A 13,544-nucleotide genomic window follows, 5' to 3' on the forward strand; every position below is an offset into this window, starting at 1 on the left:
CAGTTTGATTTAAAAATCTGCATCCCCCATCACAATAGGTGGTAGAAGCCCACCGGTCACATGGGAACCTCTAAGTATGATCTCTGGGTCTGGACTGGGGCTGGGGGTACCTGCCCGTTCCTGGACAGCATGGTACAGCCCCTGGCCCACGGGGACCCTGGACTTTCCATATGGTAACAGTTGTACTGGGAGTTCCCTATATATCTCTCAAACCTTTTGCTTGGGATTAGGAGATATTTTAGCTGCAGGATAAAGTTGCCAGCTGCCTTGAACAGAGAGAAAGACAAGGGGTAAGTGTTGGAACCAAATGGGAAAGCCTCAATGTTGGTCAAAAGGAAGGAAAAAGCCACTCCCCGAATAGAGGCTTGGACCTGACACCAAGAACTGCAGAGAAACCCAAGCCAAAAAGAAGAATGACACCTCAGTGCCCAGGCTCGGAGGGGGATGTGTGGAGGAGAGGATTTCAGCGGTAGGGAGGAGGGAGGGAACTGGGGGAACCCCGTAATCGGCTTCCTCTCTGGCCCTGGGCCTGCCCAGTGGGCCCCTCCCATCTGGTGAGGACCAGAGCCCAGCTGGGGGCACCAGTAGATGAGTGCTTGTCTGCTGAGTCAGAGAGCCTGGCCGCTGCAGTGACTCTACCCTGGGAGGCACATGTCCGCTCGCTCAGGGGCACTCACGTGGCTCTGGCTCACGAACAGGTGCTTGGGGGCAGCCTGGGTCCTTGTGCTGCGCAGGTAATGGCTCCAGCTGAACTCCTCCTCCTTGTAACCTAGGCCCCTCGGGGGGGAAGAACAGAGCACCGTGCAGACAGAGGCTGGGCCATGGCGTGCGCACCCCACACTGAAGCAGCAGAATCAGGCGGGCCTGAGGCCCCCACAAGCCTCGAGAACCTGCCCAGGGAACCCCTGCCGAAGCAGGACACAACCTAGGTGGACGTCCGCTCAAAGGGCAAGGGCAAAGCAGAAGCCCTGGGGCCGAGGCATAGCAGGATGAGATGCAGAGAGGCTGACTGTGCAATGGGAACAGGGAAGGAGGTACCGCCAGCAAGGGGTGGGGGCAGGTCTGGGAGGCTCACTGCCTCACTGGCACCAACCCAGCTAGGCCTTACCTTTGGGGGGCTGCAGCTTGTGCCCCGTCTTCTCGAACCAGCCAGCGGGATGAATGTCAGGGGAACTGGCATTGATCCAGAAGTCGTGGCACTCGGAATACCCATCGAAGTGCAGACGTAGGCGGTAGCCACACACCTGGCCCCATGAGGGGGAAGCACAGGGACGCCGATGCCAGCAGTTGCCGCACTCCCCTTCCCTCACCTCTCCTGGCCCAGCCTGGCATCTCAGGGGCTCTGGTGCTAGCAGGTTCCCCACTCCACCCCTCCTCACCCCCAGGTTTCCCTGCATCCTGCACTTTGCCCCACACCCTCCCATCCTGCAATGAGGATGGTTCACATACTCACGAGCCCTGAGCTCTGGGCACAAGACAGGTAGATTCTAAGGCACTCTCTGGCCCCTTTGAACCCTGGACAGACTCCCAAGGGCAGTGAGCAAGGCTCAGGCCTGCTCAGGGTCCCCGGGGACCTTTCCTTCTGCTATCTTCTCTCACTGCTCAGACCTCAGCAAGCTGATGGCGGCTCCTTGAGCATGGCGCCCTTGAACGTGGCATTCCATGCCCCAGAGCTTCCGCTCGCTTTGCCTCTTGTGCCCGGAACATCCTATTCATTCACAACTCATCTCTCAAGACTCAGCAATGGAGGCCCTTCCTCTGTGAAGCCGCTCCTGTCCCCTGAGTTCCCCCCTGCTCACATCTGTCATCACCCCTGCAGGCTGTTGCTGTTTATCTGGCTGATTCCCACACAACTGTGAGCTCCTAAGAGGACAAGGACCTTGTTGGACTCGTGCCACCATCCCCGCGCTCAGGAGCGCTCCTCCTCAGTAACATCACCACCCCGACACTTCGCCTGCTTTTTGTTTGTTTTTTAGCTTTCTGCGCGTTCCCCTCCCCTTTCTGAGGGCAGTGCAGTGCCCCCCTCATCTGAGTCCGGGCCCTCCGTGCCCCTGGCTGGCTCCTTCAAGCCATCCTGAGAGGCATCACCAGGATGCGGGTGCCAGCCTCAGCTCACCTCAGCCACGGTGAGGATGAAGTACATGCTTGGGTGCTGAGGGTCAATGCCTTCCAACTTCATGCCCGGTTTGAAGCCATTCTTGTTATGAGTGACCGCCTGGTACTGTCAACGCACAGATGGGAGAGGGCTCAGCTTCCCTCCAGCCTTACCCTTGCTGAGTGGGCTTGGGGCAAAGGAACTGCCTTTGGGCTCCACCTGCCCAGTACTACCAAAGGGGTAACTTATTTGGGGATCTTTAGTGCAGGGGTCCAAAGCAGGACAGACTAGCTCCTAGGTCCCTTGAAAAATGGATTTCAGGGCTCTCTCTTATCCAAGTCATGGAAAGATCAGAATTGATTAGAAAGCACCAGAATTCAAAAGTCTGCAGGCCCAGTGATGGGTGAGCCTGGGTCCCACTCCCCTATTTCTTCCCACCGAGGAAGCCCCTTACAGTGAGCCCTTTTCTACTCTGGGCCCCTAACGAGTCTTTCCACCTTCCATTCTGCAAGTCCTTTGAGGGATGTCAGACACAGAAAACACCAGAAGGCCTGAGTTTGGTGGTGAGTCCCTGGGCTGGGAAGACTAGCTCTTCCTAGGAGGAAAGTATGTGACTCACGTCCTGGAAGAGGCTGATGGGGGCAGTGATGGCCTTCTTCTCCTCAAGGTAGGATTCCCACGACCAGCCTTCCTTCTTCTCCCCTGAGGCTGTGGGCAGGAGACAGAGAGGCTGACCGCTGGGCTGCTCCTCAAATACTATCTTCCAACCCCACTCTACCTTAACCTCCAAAACAAACTTGTGTCTGTGATCACGTGCTGCCCTCTGGTCCCACTCAGCCATGAGGTGCCGCACACAGCGGGCTGTACCGAATTCTGTCCGTCCTGCCCCACCCCCCGGCCTACTGTCAGCAAAAGCACTTCGGATTAGGGAGCGACTAACAGAGGAGAGAAGAGGAAAAAGAGAGATGGGAGGAAAACATGCAATGAGGAAGAAACAGAAGAGACCACACAGAAAGAAGAAACCCGCTTTTCCCGATTCTCCTTCCTCTGAGCACTGACAGGCTTACACAGAGACAAAATGTATGTACGTGTGCTTGGCGTGCCCACAGAGTAGAGACTGATTCCACACACACACCCCAGACATACACACAGAGCGCACACAAACACACACTCACACACACATACTTTGGTCAGAGCCTACAGCCCTCGGAGTCTCCAGGTCCTGGGGAGGGGGGAGCTGAATCCCCCTGTGGGACCTTCAATTTAGCCTGAGATGGAGTCCTGGCCTCCAACACAGAGGTGAAACATCCTTTAAAGATGGGAAAAGCTGGCAACATGTAAGGTAAGCTCCCAATGTCAGCCTGAAAAAATTTTCCACAATCAATTCATATCGCTCGGGTAAATAGCTCCAGCTTCTTCTAGAAACTTCCATGCCTCAATTTTGTCATCTGTCAAATGCAGATCACTTTGTCTACCAGAGAGGGTCATCAGGAAGAGCAAGTGAGATGCTGTGAGTAAAAGATCCTTATGAAATACTGGATCCTTCCTAGGTCTCCACTAAGTCTGTCTGATCTGGATTCTCGCTCTGCCTAGCTCTGGCTCGCTTGGCTATTGCTCTGGGTCATTCTGCTGTGGAGTGGTTTGTCACTCAGGAAGAAGCTTTTTCCTTAATTGGAACCTACATGGCTCCTAGGAGCTGCCTAAGTTCACCAGTCACTCCACTGAAGCTTGAGATCCCAACCATCTAACCCAGATGGGCCAAAGCAGGTATTTTCTTCATCAGCAGATCAACTAAGCCAGGAAACTCTGAGACCTACACTGACACAGCAACCTAGAGCACTGCTCTTCCAGCTCCCCTCTGTCCTGAGTGAAACCTGGGTCGCCCCTTAGAATAGCGGTCCCCAACCTTTTTGGCACCAGGGACCGGGTTTCGTGGAAGACAGTTTTTCCATGGAGGGGGGCGGGGGGGATGGTTCAGGTGGTAATGTGAGCGATGGGGGAGGGTAAGGGGAGCGGCAGATGAAGCTTCACTCGCTTGCCTGCCATTCACCTCCTGCTCTGCAGCCCAGTTCCTAGCAGGCCGAAGACCGGACCAGTACCGATCCACGGCCCGGGGGTTGGGGACCCCTGCCTTAGAACACATCACCCTCTATGGTCCCTCAAGAAACTCTCACTGTTGCCACTCGGTCCTCATCTGGACTTACGGTGTAGAGGGAGGGGCAGGGGGGAGGCTTCAGGATGCCAGGCTTAGCATCACCTTGCTGTTTCTGGCCACTGGCATTCCACATCATCCTGCATAATACCTGTTTTTTCAAATCACCAGTACTATTTACCAATCCCTTTACAGCACCCAGTTCTCTGTGGATGACATCTTTCTTTTTGTCTCACTCTTCCCAAACTATAACACAAGCCAAGGAGCTGATTAGCTCTCAGATTTCTCATCTCAGGCACCTCGGCCCTGCCTTGGCTCTTTAATTCCAAGTTCATTTCTCTTTAGCCATACTCCAACATAGCCGAGCTCTAAGCCCCCCATGCCATAGTAGAGACCTCTGACGTCTTCACCTGCCATCCCTCACCCTCCCTTCCTTACCCTCCCATCCTCCCCGCCACTTCCTTCCCTGGGCCTTTATTACCTGGATTCTCTCATAGTCATAACACATAACAAGCACACAGTCTTTACAGTTTACCATCGCCCACCACTTCCTTCTACCTTAACCATTCCTTTTACCATGTAGGGGTACCTCCCATGCACCATGTCTGGTGCCAGAAACTGGGGGTACAGGGATGGTTCAGAGACTTCATATACATGGTCCCCTTTAATCCTAACATTGTCTGGACATGATAGGCAGGGCTGGTAGTAATCCTTTTCACAGATGAGAAAAGAGATTAAATGTAATCCACTAGAGAGAGGCCTGACCATTAAACCTTTTAGTAATGACTAGACTCCCTCCCTGACCAAGCCCCCAGCCTCCTCCAGTTTCCTGCATCCCTTTTCCATGGTGAACAACTGGCTGAAACTTTAGGTACATCCCCAAGTTCAAATGAGTCCCAAAGCTCCTGTGCATGTCTGTATAGTTTGTGTACCATACATAGGTGCCCAGCCAAGAGGGTGAATGGGGACTGAAATCTAGCCTGGCTCCTTGCCAGGCCACGTGGCTTAGTCTGCTATGAAGACAGGTTGCCTTTTTCTAATTGGTCTGTTCTGAAGGGGCACCTTTTTATAATTTGCACAAAGGCACCATATAGGCTGGCTGTAGCACCGATCCTCTCTTGATTTCCAGAAATGCTCCTTTGCTTATTTCTGTTCCCTTAGACTAGAAGCCCCTGGCTAGCACTTTCTTAGCAAGGTCAGGCTGTCCAAAACCAAACTCGCAACTTCTCTGCCAAAGCTTCTGCCCCTCTCAGTATTCTCTATCCTAGTCAACAGCACCACACCATTCATCCAGTCATGCAAGCTGGAAGCTTGGAAGGGATCCTTTACGTTTCATTTTTTACTCCCCAGGATTCTTTAGTGCCTGAGTCCTACTGATTCCAACTCCTAGCTATCTCTTGACTATACCTCCACGTCTCCATGTTCTCTGTCCTTCTTGTTTTGAACCTAGTCCTAGAGCCTCTTAATTTACTGTGCCTAAAACTCAGTCTATTGCCAGAATATCTCTAAAATAAAAACTGGTTTGTTATGTTTTTGCTTTGAGGTCCTCAATGGCTTTGGATTTCCAATCAAAAACCAAAAATCCAAATACCTTTCCACACATACAAACCCCCTAGTGAACTAGCCTCATCCTGCATTTCCATGCCTCTGTGTCTTTGCACATGGTGATCCCTCTGCCTCAGAGATTCTGTCCCCACCCTGTCCCATCCTCCTATCTTTTTCTCATCCTTCAAGACCCAGCCATATCTCTGGCACCTAGCACAGGGTTTTTACACAGAATAGATGCTCACCAAATGTTTGCTAAATGAATGACTAGAAGGATGGATGGATGCATGGATAAGTGGATTGAATTCACCCACCTACCCGGTAGAGCCTTCCTCGACTACATGAGGAGGTGTTTCTTCTTTGAAGGTCCTTTGTATCTACATACCTCTATTACAAAATAGCTCTCTCTGCAGCTAGACTGTGAGCTCTTTGACGGCTGGTATTGTGTTTTGCTTACTCTGAACTCTTAGCATCTAGCCCAGTGCCTGATACATGGTAGGCACTTAGTGTTTGTTAAACAAAAGCACAACAATGGAAATACTACATATCAAAAACTGTGTGGGGATGTAATGTACAGCACAGTGACTATAGTTAATAACACTGTATTGTAGGGACTTCCCTGGTGGTCCAGTGGTAAAGAACCTGCCTTCCAATGCAGGGGGCCTGGGTTTGATCCCTGGTCGGGGAATTAAGATCCCACATGCCACGGGGCAACTAAGCCCGTGCGCCTCAACAAGCGACCCCGCGTGCCACAAACTACAGAGCCCACGCGCCCTGAAGCCCGCGCACCACAACTAGAAAGAGAAAACCTGCAAGCCACAACTAGAGAGAAGCCCCATGCCTCAACGAAGAGCCTGCGCCACCGTGAAAGATCCCACATGCCTCAACTAAGACCCGACGCAGCCAAAAAAAATAAAGAAAAAAATCAAAACACTGTACTGTATATTTGAAAGTTGCTAAGAGAGTAGATCTCAAAAGCTCTCATTACAAGAAAAAAAATTCTAACTATGTGTGGTGATGGGTGTTAACTAGACTTATTGTGATCATCATTTCACAATATATACAAATATCGAATCATTAGGTTGTACATCTGAAACTAATATCTCAATTAAAAAAAAACAAAACCTCTGTGTGTGAGATGCAGCCAAAGGAGTATTTAGAGGGAAATGACAGCCATAAATGAACATATTAAAAAGAAAGAAGGCTGAAATTAATTAAATCTGAAAATTAAAATTAATCTGTCTCATGAAGTTAGAAAAAGAAAAGTAAAATAAGCCCAAAGAAAATCAAAGAAAGGAAATAAAAAAGAAAAGGCAAATAAAATTAATAAGGCTCTGGCCAGACTGATTAAGAATCTTTGGGGGAAAAAAAAAAAGAATCTTTGGGGGGGGTAAGGGAAAGGGGAGATGTTGGTCAAAGGATACAAACTTTCAGTTATAAGATGAATAAATTCTGGGGACCTAATGTATAGCATAGTGATTAGAGTTAATAATGCTGTATTATATACTTGAAAGTGGCTAAGAGAGTAGATCTCAAATGTTCTCACCATAAAAAAGAAATGGTAATTATGTAATGTGAACAGGTAATGCTATGGTGGTAATCATTTTGCAATATATGAATATATCAAATCAACATGTTGTACACCTTAAACTTACACAATGTTGCAAGACAAGTATATCTCAATAAAGCTGGGGAAAAAAAAGAAACAAAGAGAGAAGGCACACATAATAATAGGAGAAATTTTAAAAGGGATAACACTACATATCCTGCAGACTTCAAAAAGATAAAAGGGATATTATGAAGAACTTTAACATTCTTCTGACGAATTCCCTTCTTAATCATCCAGTCTTAAGCCTGCTTCTACACATTAATGAAATTGCTCTCTTGAGTCACCAGGGCCACAATCCAATGATCTTGTCTTATTACTCAACTCTCTTGATCTCCATGTGCTACCAGCCATCTGTTCCATCTCAGCATTTCCTTGTTGCTCTACTTTCTTGGCTGTATCTTCCACCTCTTCTACTTCCATTACCGGTTTTTCTTTCTCCCACCCTAACCTGCTCATTAATGGTGGATCCCTAGAAATCAATATAATACTTCCCTCCCATCTTCTCTCTGGAAGCTTCTTCAGCATGGCTTCAGTTTTTTCAGTAGAGATAATTCCCAAATTAATGGTTCTAGCCAGACCTTCCACTGGAAGGTCAACAGGAAAGACAAAAAAATGTAAAGAGAAGAACAGAACACCATGGTTCAAGAACAACCGATGACAAGCAGTCATCAGGATGCCACCACTGGCTGGGTCTTTTCATTTCAAATTGCTACAGATACATCTCTGTATTTATCTACTTCTTATAGAGCGTGGTTTGCCAATTCATAATCAGTTCATTTTAAGACAGAATGCTTAATGAAGAGCCCGTTACTTGTGTTCCAAAAGTATAAGGGATCTATGCCTGGACCAAACTCAAGAGGCTGGGCTCCATAATGCTGTGCTCTACTGTTTATCCAGCCCTCAGTTTCTACGGAGTATAAATGAACTCTTTTCAAAATCTAATGAAAGCCATGGACCACCTCCCCAGGAAAATGAGCAATTCACAGAATTTTGCATGTAAATTTAAGAGGGCACTGCTGCAAGAGGCATACTGATCAATGTCTTGTACTGAATCACACACTTAATATTCTCAACTTGTTCCCCAACTCTGCATGGCACTCCTTGTATTTTGATAGGAAATGTGTTTCTTATAACCAATTTGAAAACGGCAAGGATCTGAATAAATATTTCTCCAAAGAGAATATATAAATGGCTAACAAGCATATGAAAAGATGTTCAACATCATTAGCCATCAGGGAAATGCAAATCAAAACCACAAGGAGAGGAACTTCCCTGGTGGTGCAGTGGTTAAGAATCTGCCTGCCAAAGCAGGCGACATGGGTTCAAGCCCTGGTCCAGGAAGATCCCACATACCGCGGAGCAACTAAGCCCGTGCACCGCAACTACTGAGCCTGTGCTCTAGAGTCTGTGAGCCACAACTACTGAGCCCACGTGCCACAACTACTGAAGCCCACGCACCTAGAGCCCGTGCTCCACAACAAGAGAAGACACAGCAATGAGAAGCCCACACACCGCAACACAGAGTAGCCCCTGCTCGCCGCAACTAGAGAAAGCCTGCAGGCAGCAACAAAGACCCAACGCAGCCAAAAAATAAATAAATAAATAAATTTTTAAAAAGAAAATGAAGCTTCAAAACAAAACAATTGAAAAGGTGAAGGAAATATATGGGAGAGAAGGCTGAGTGTGTGTACATGAGTTACATGGTTCTAACTCTTAAACTATTGGAACATTACATCAGGACTAGATACGTCAGGTCTTTAGAACATGAATCCAATAGGGTAGCCATCAAACTGCCAAATAGAATGTAGATAAAATACAGATTATCCACACACACAGGACATGCAAGCAGCCCTGCCACCTCCACCCCTACCCCCAGATTCTTCTCCCAAAAGATCCCAAAAATGAGTGGAAAAAGATTTTAGCCATAAATGCAAACTTCTGTCTACTGATAAAGTTTCTTCCCTTGAAAAAAGGCAGAAGGGAGAAAATATCCAGAAACCAATGCCACACTAATGTTCACAGTTGAGATGGTGAAATATATGAATCAAAAGATAACTTTAGACTGGTCAACAGGACCCAGCTAAAAAAATGCTGGTTTAAGAATGTATTTCTGGGGAGGGAATTCCCTGGAGACCCAGTGGTTAGGACTCCGTGCTCTCACTGCCGATGGCCCAGCTTCGATCCCTGGTCGGGCAACTAAGATCCCACAAGCCAAGCGGTGCGGCGCAAGAAACAAAAAAAGAATGTATTTCCTTAAGAAAGATAGAGCAGTTGAGCCAACAGTAGTTAGACACTAACTCCTTCCTCTATTTAAGACTTGAGATGCCATAAACCAGTGACAGCTAAGACTTTGGCTTCTGATGTGACAGCCTCGGGTGAGAGAGAGAGCGGTGAAAATCTGGTTTGGCTATGATGGGCAAAATATGGAATAGGCACTACAGAGTTCAGAGCCCTGAACACAGATTGCGCTCCTCTGTATGGCACTGGATCCATCAAGGCAGAATGATGCCCTAGAACTGACCTCGCTGTCTGGTTCTCTCTGGGACAGGAAGACAGTGACTCATGCAACCGAGCCATGGTCCAAGAGGAAGCACCAACATACAACTCCTCCATTCATCCACTGAACAAACATTTATTGAGAGTGTACTCCACACCAGCCTCTGGACTAAGGACCAGGGATACAAATGCTTAGTAGAAGAGATTCGGTTTTGAGGGAGGAAGACAGACATTGCTACCCAGTATCTAGGTGATTATAAGTGTGATAAATGTTACTTGGCTCCAGTTGGCTGTTGTCACATGGCAATGTGGAGATGGTAATGGAGAAGACCTGAGGGCCAGAGCTAACTGTGAATGACCTTTGTTCCATTTTTCTTAGAACTGAAGGGTCAGAATGGGGGCCCAAATAGCAAGGTCAGACCAATGACCAGTACGGACTTGCTCACACCACCAAAGGGAAGTAATACCACATGGTGCCATTAAAGGCTGCTCAAGTCTTTGGATACTGTGAGGCCTACTCACAACTGGATAAAAGAGGATAAACAAACACATGATATAACCCCCAAGAACACACATATACTGATGCACAAACCAAAAACACTGTCTCTCTCTCTCTCTCTCTCTCTCTCTCTCATTCTCTCTGTCACACACATGCTAACTTATGGTCATCTGTATATGTACAACACACCATCACAATGGTAACCCACACTCCCAGCCTCACACTTCCAAAGGTGTATACACACATGAATAGAATATATACACAGGCCATCATACCAGGCTGGCTGCTGTTCCACTCCTCACTTTCTGGGGTGCTAGTGGTGGGTTGTCCCTCTGGATCCTTTCCTTCTTCTTGCTTCTCCTGTGGAAGGCAAGCCAGATCCCAGCTTCCTGTCCTCATGGATTGGCGTGAAGCCTCAGCCTCTATTCCTGGCCCCTGCCTAGCTCTCTGGTCACATGGTGTTCTTCCCCAAACAGATGGATATTCTTCTAGGCTACCAGCAGGAACACAGCTCTGGCAGACAGTCCCTTACCACATGGGCACAGACTCACATTAGCACACCCCCCCTAGTTACACAGCCTGACTGCAATTCTCCTCATTCCCAGGTGGGGAAACTGAGGACACAAATACTTGCCCTGTGCCAATTTTGCCTGCCCAGTGGAACTTTCATGCTCTGTCTCTTCCAGCTTCTCTGCAACTAGAGCCCTGTGCTCCCTGGCCTCTGGCTCAGAGATGGGGCTCCAGTGATGAAGCTTTCCATCTGCCTGCACATCTACTTGGTTACTGATTCATGTCAATGTGACTTAGCCCTGCCACTAGACTGAGATGGGAGCTCTAGAAAAACAGGAGAGTGGTTTATTTCCCTCCAACCAAGTACAGGATCTGACTCAGGATGGGACCCCAAAATATGATGAGTGAGTCATTATGTGTCTTCTCTAGCCCAGCCCCATGATCTGGATTAATGGAGGGGATAGTGGAATTGAGGTATAGCCTCTAGCCTCCCCCTACCCTCCCCATGCCCTCTTCCTACCATGGCCTCCGGCTCCGACTCCTCCTCAGATAGGCTCTGATATTCCCTGTGCTTCCTTTTCTTCATGGGTTTGAGGAGCTCAGAAGCGCTGGTGCAGGAGTTGTTCTGGCCTGAAGAGTTCTCCACTATGACTGACCTGAGGGAAGGGCAGCCTGAGGGAAAGAACTACCCACCCTGCACCATCCACACCCTCTCCTAAGCCCTGAACGGGCGTGGGGCTTTGAGGCCCGAAGGCAGAGAAGAAGAGGTGAATTCCCTCCCCCTTACCGCTCCTGGAAGAGCTGGGGGCAGCCATCATTGGAGGCACCAGGATCTGGACCAGCGCCTTGCTGAGGCCCACACGCCTGGCATTGGCAGGTGCCATCATCCTCTGGCGGGTCCTGAGGGTTATCTTCTGGAGGGTCCTGGGGGAGGTCTTCTGCAGGGGGCCAAAAGGGTCTCAGGCCTCCCACCCATCACTTCCACACTCAGGCTCCGCCCACCTCGGAGCCCACGCTTGGCCTCCCCTTTGGTCCCCCCACCTCGGGCTCCCGTACTGGACAGCCCCGCCTACTTTCCCTTCCACCCCGCCCCACCGGCCCACAGCCTTCTCCGCCCCAAGACCGACCCGTGGGCGCGGGCACACCTGCAGGCACCCGGGCCACGCCCCCTCGGGCCACGCCCCTGGCCTTGGCTCCTCAGGGAGTTCGGGGCTCCCCCTACTCCCGCTATGGACAGTGCTGGGAGGGCATCTAGGGGCCCAGCTTCGGGCCTGAGGCTCCTACCCGTCTGTTGGGGGCCCGCATCGCCACCTCCCGCCAGGGCCTCGCCATCTTCGTACTCGGCCACGCCTTCCCGCCGCAGCTCGGGGCTCGGGGGCTGCTCCGCTCCTACCATGTTCGGCGGTGCGTATTCGCTTATCTGGAACTGGAGTGCGGAGGGTCAGAGGACCACGACTCCTGTACTGGCCCTTGACCCAACCCTAGTCAGCATGGTCCCTCTCCAGCCGCCTCACTGCAAGCCACGCCCCCGGAACCCATTCACCATAAGCCACGCCCCTAGGGCCCCGCAAATGTCTCGTTTGGGGAGGTCTGCACTCCAAGCCACGACCCCAGAGTCCCTCACTCCAAGCCCCACCCCCAGAATCCTCCCTCTCGGCCAGCTTCCCCACCTTCCGCCTCAGGCCCCGCCTCCAGGCCCGCAGGCCCCGCCCCGCAGCTGCGGCTCTCTGGACCCCCGCAATCCCCACAGATACTGACCCGCAGGCCACTCCTAGAAGGCGGGGCCGCGGCCTCGGGCCACTCCAGGAGCCGCACTGTGCTGGTGCTGGGGCTGGCCGCCGGCCCAGCGCTTAACTGTGGCAGAACGGTGGCGGTGACAGGTACGCTGCCAGCCACTCGCTCCGGGGTGCCCACATGGAGCTGCTCCCGCGGAAAGCAGGACACATCCAGGGCACTGCTGGGCAGACCAAGGGTGGCCGAGCTGGCTGCGAACAGATACACGGACAGACACGACACAGATGAGCCTGGTGGCCCTGCCCCAATCCTGCCATGCATGTGTGCAGGCAGGTGAAAAGTATCATCTCCTCCCCAGGACCCACACCTGCTTGGGCAGGTATGTGGATGCTTCTCTTCCCCAGACCCCTGGCTATGCCCACCTGGAATGATAAAGGCAGCAGCGGGCAGGTGAGAGCCGGAACCTGGGCTGTCTCTGGCCACCAGGTGCACGCTGACCTCCCCTGTGGAGGGCCCCTTCAGTGTCCCCAGCATCTCTATTTCAGCATGCCCCTCCATCCTGGTAGGCCTACAAACGGAACACAGCCCCCAAGGCGATCAGGGAGGTAGGAGGCCTCCTTGAGGAGGGGCTGCCCACCCACAGAGAAAAGCCTCAGTGCTGAGGGGAGTAGGGTGTTTTAGGAGCCCAGCATCAAGTTTGGCTCCTGGCTCTATCCAGGTCACTCAGGTGAGGGCTCTGGCCAGGCCCTGCACCTCCCCCAGTCTCTGTAAGATGGGCATGTATAAGGGTGCTTTGTAAACTGTGCCCACTCTAGGGAGTCTCAGGCAGTGTGTTTCAGGCCAAGGTTCTGTCTGGCCAGCTGTCTCATGGCACAGCCCTGGCCAAGTCCAAACTCCCCTCTTT

At 50.9% G+C, this 13,544-nt stretch overlaps 1 protein-coding gene across 2 annotated transcripts in view; it reads right to left on the reverse strand.

Annotated features, from left to right (window-relative positions):
* L3MBTL1 (L3MBTL histone methyl-lysine binding protein 1) overlaps positions 1–13,198 on the reverse strand; it is a 29,325-nt gene extending 16,127 nt beyond the window's left edge. The window contains exons 1-10 of one of the 2 annotated variants that reach the window (XM_061207849.1): positions 13,063–13,198; positions 12,665–12,891; positions 12,191–12,332; positions 11,694–11,844; positions 11,427–11,562; positions 10,672–10,756; positions 2,715–2,803; positions 2,117–2,221; positions 1,109–1,244; positions 678–769 (exon numbers count right to left, since the gene is read on the reverse strand). In XM_061207849.1, the coding sequence (XP_061063832.1) occupies positions 678–769; positions 1,109–1,244; positions 2,117–2,221; positions 2,715–2,803; positions 10,672–10,756; positions 11,427–11,562; positions 11,694–11,844; positions 12,191–12,332; positions 12,665–12,891; positions 13,063–13,198 (1,299 nt within the window). Of the gene's footprint in view, positions 1–677; positions 770–1,108; positions 1,245–2,116; positions 2,222–2,714; positions 2,804–10,671; positions 10,757–11,426; positions 11,563–11,693; positions 11,845–12,190; positions 12,362–12,664; positions 12,892–13,062 lie in introns of those variants that run through there. The other variant, XM_061207850.1, reaches the window with a different exon arrangement.
* Between the last annotated feature and the right edge of the window lie 346 nt (positions 13,199–13,544).

This window comes from Eubalaena glacialis, chromosome 13 (assembly GCF_028564815.1).
Source record: "Eubalaena glacialis isolate mEubGla1 chromosome 13, mEubGla1.1.hap2.+ XY, whole genome shotgun sequence".
NCBI lineage: Eukaryota > Metazoa > Chordata > Mammalia > Artiodactyla > Balaenidae > Eubalaena > Eubalaena glacialis.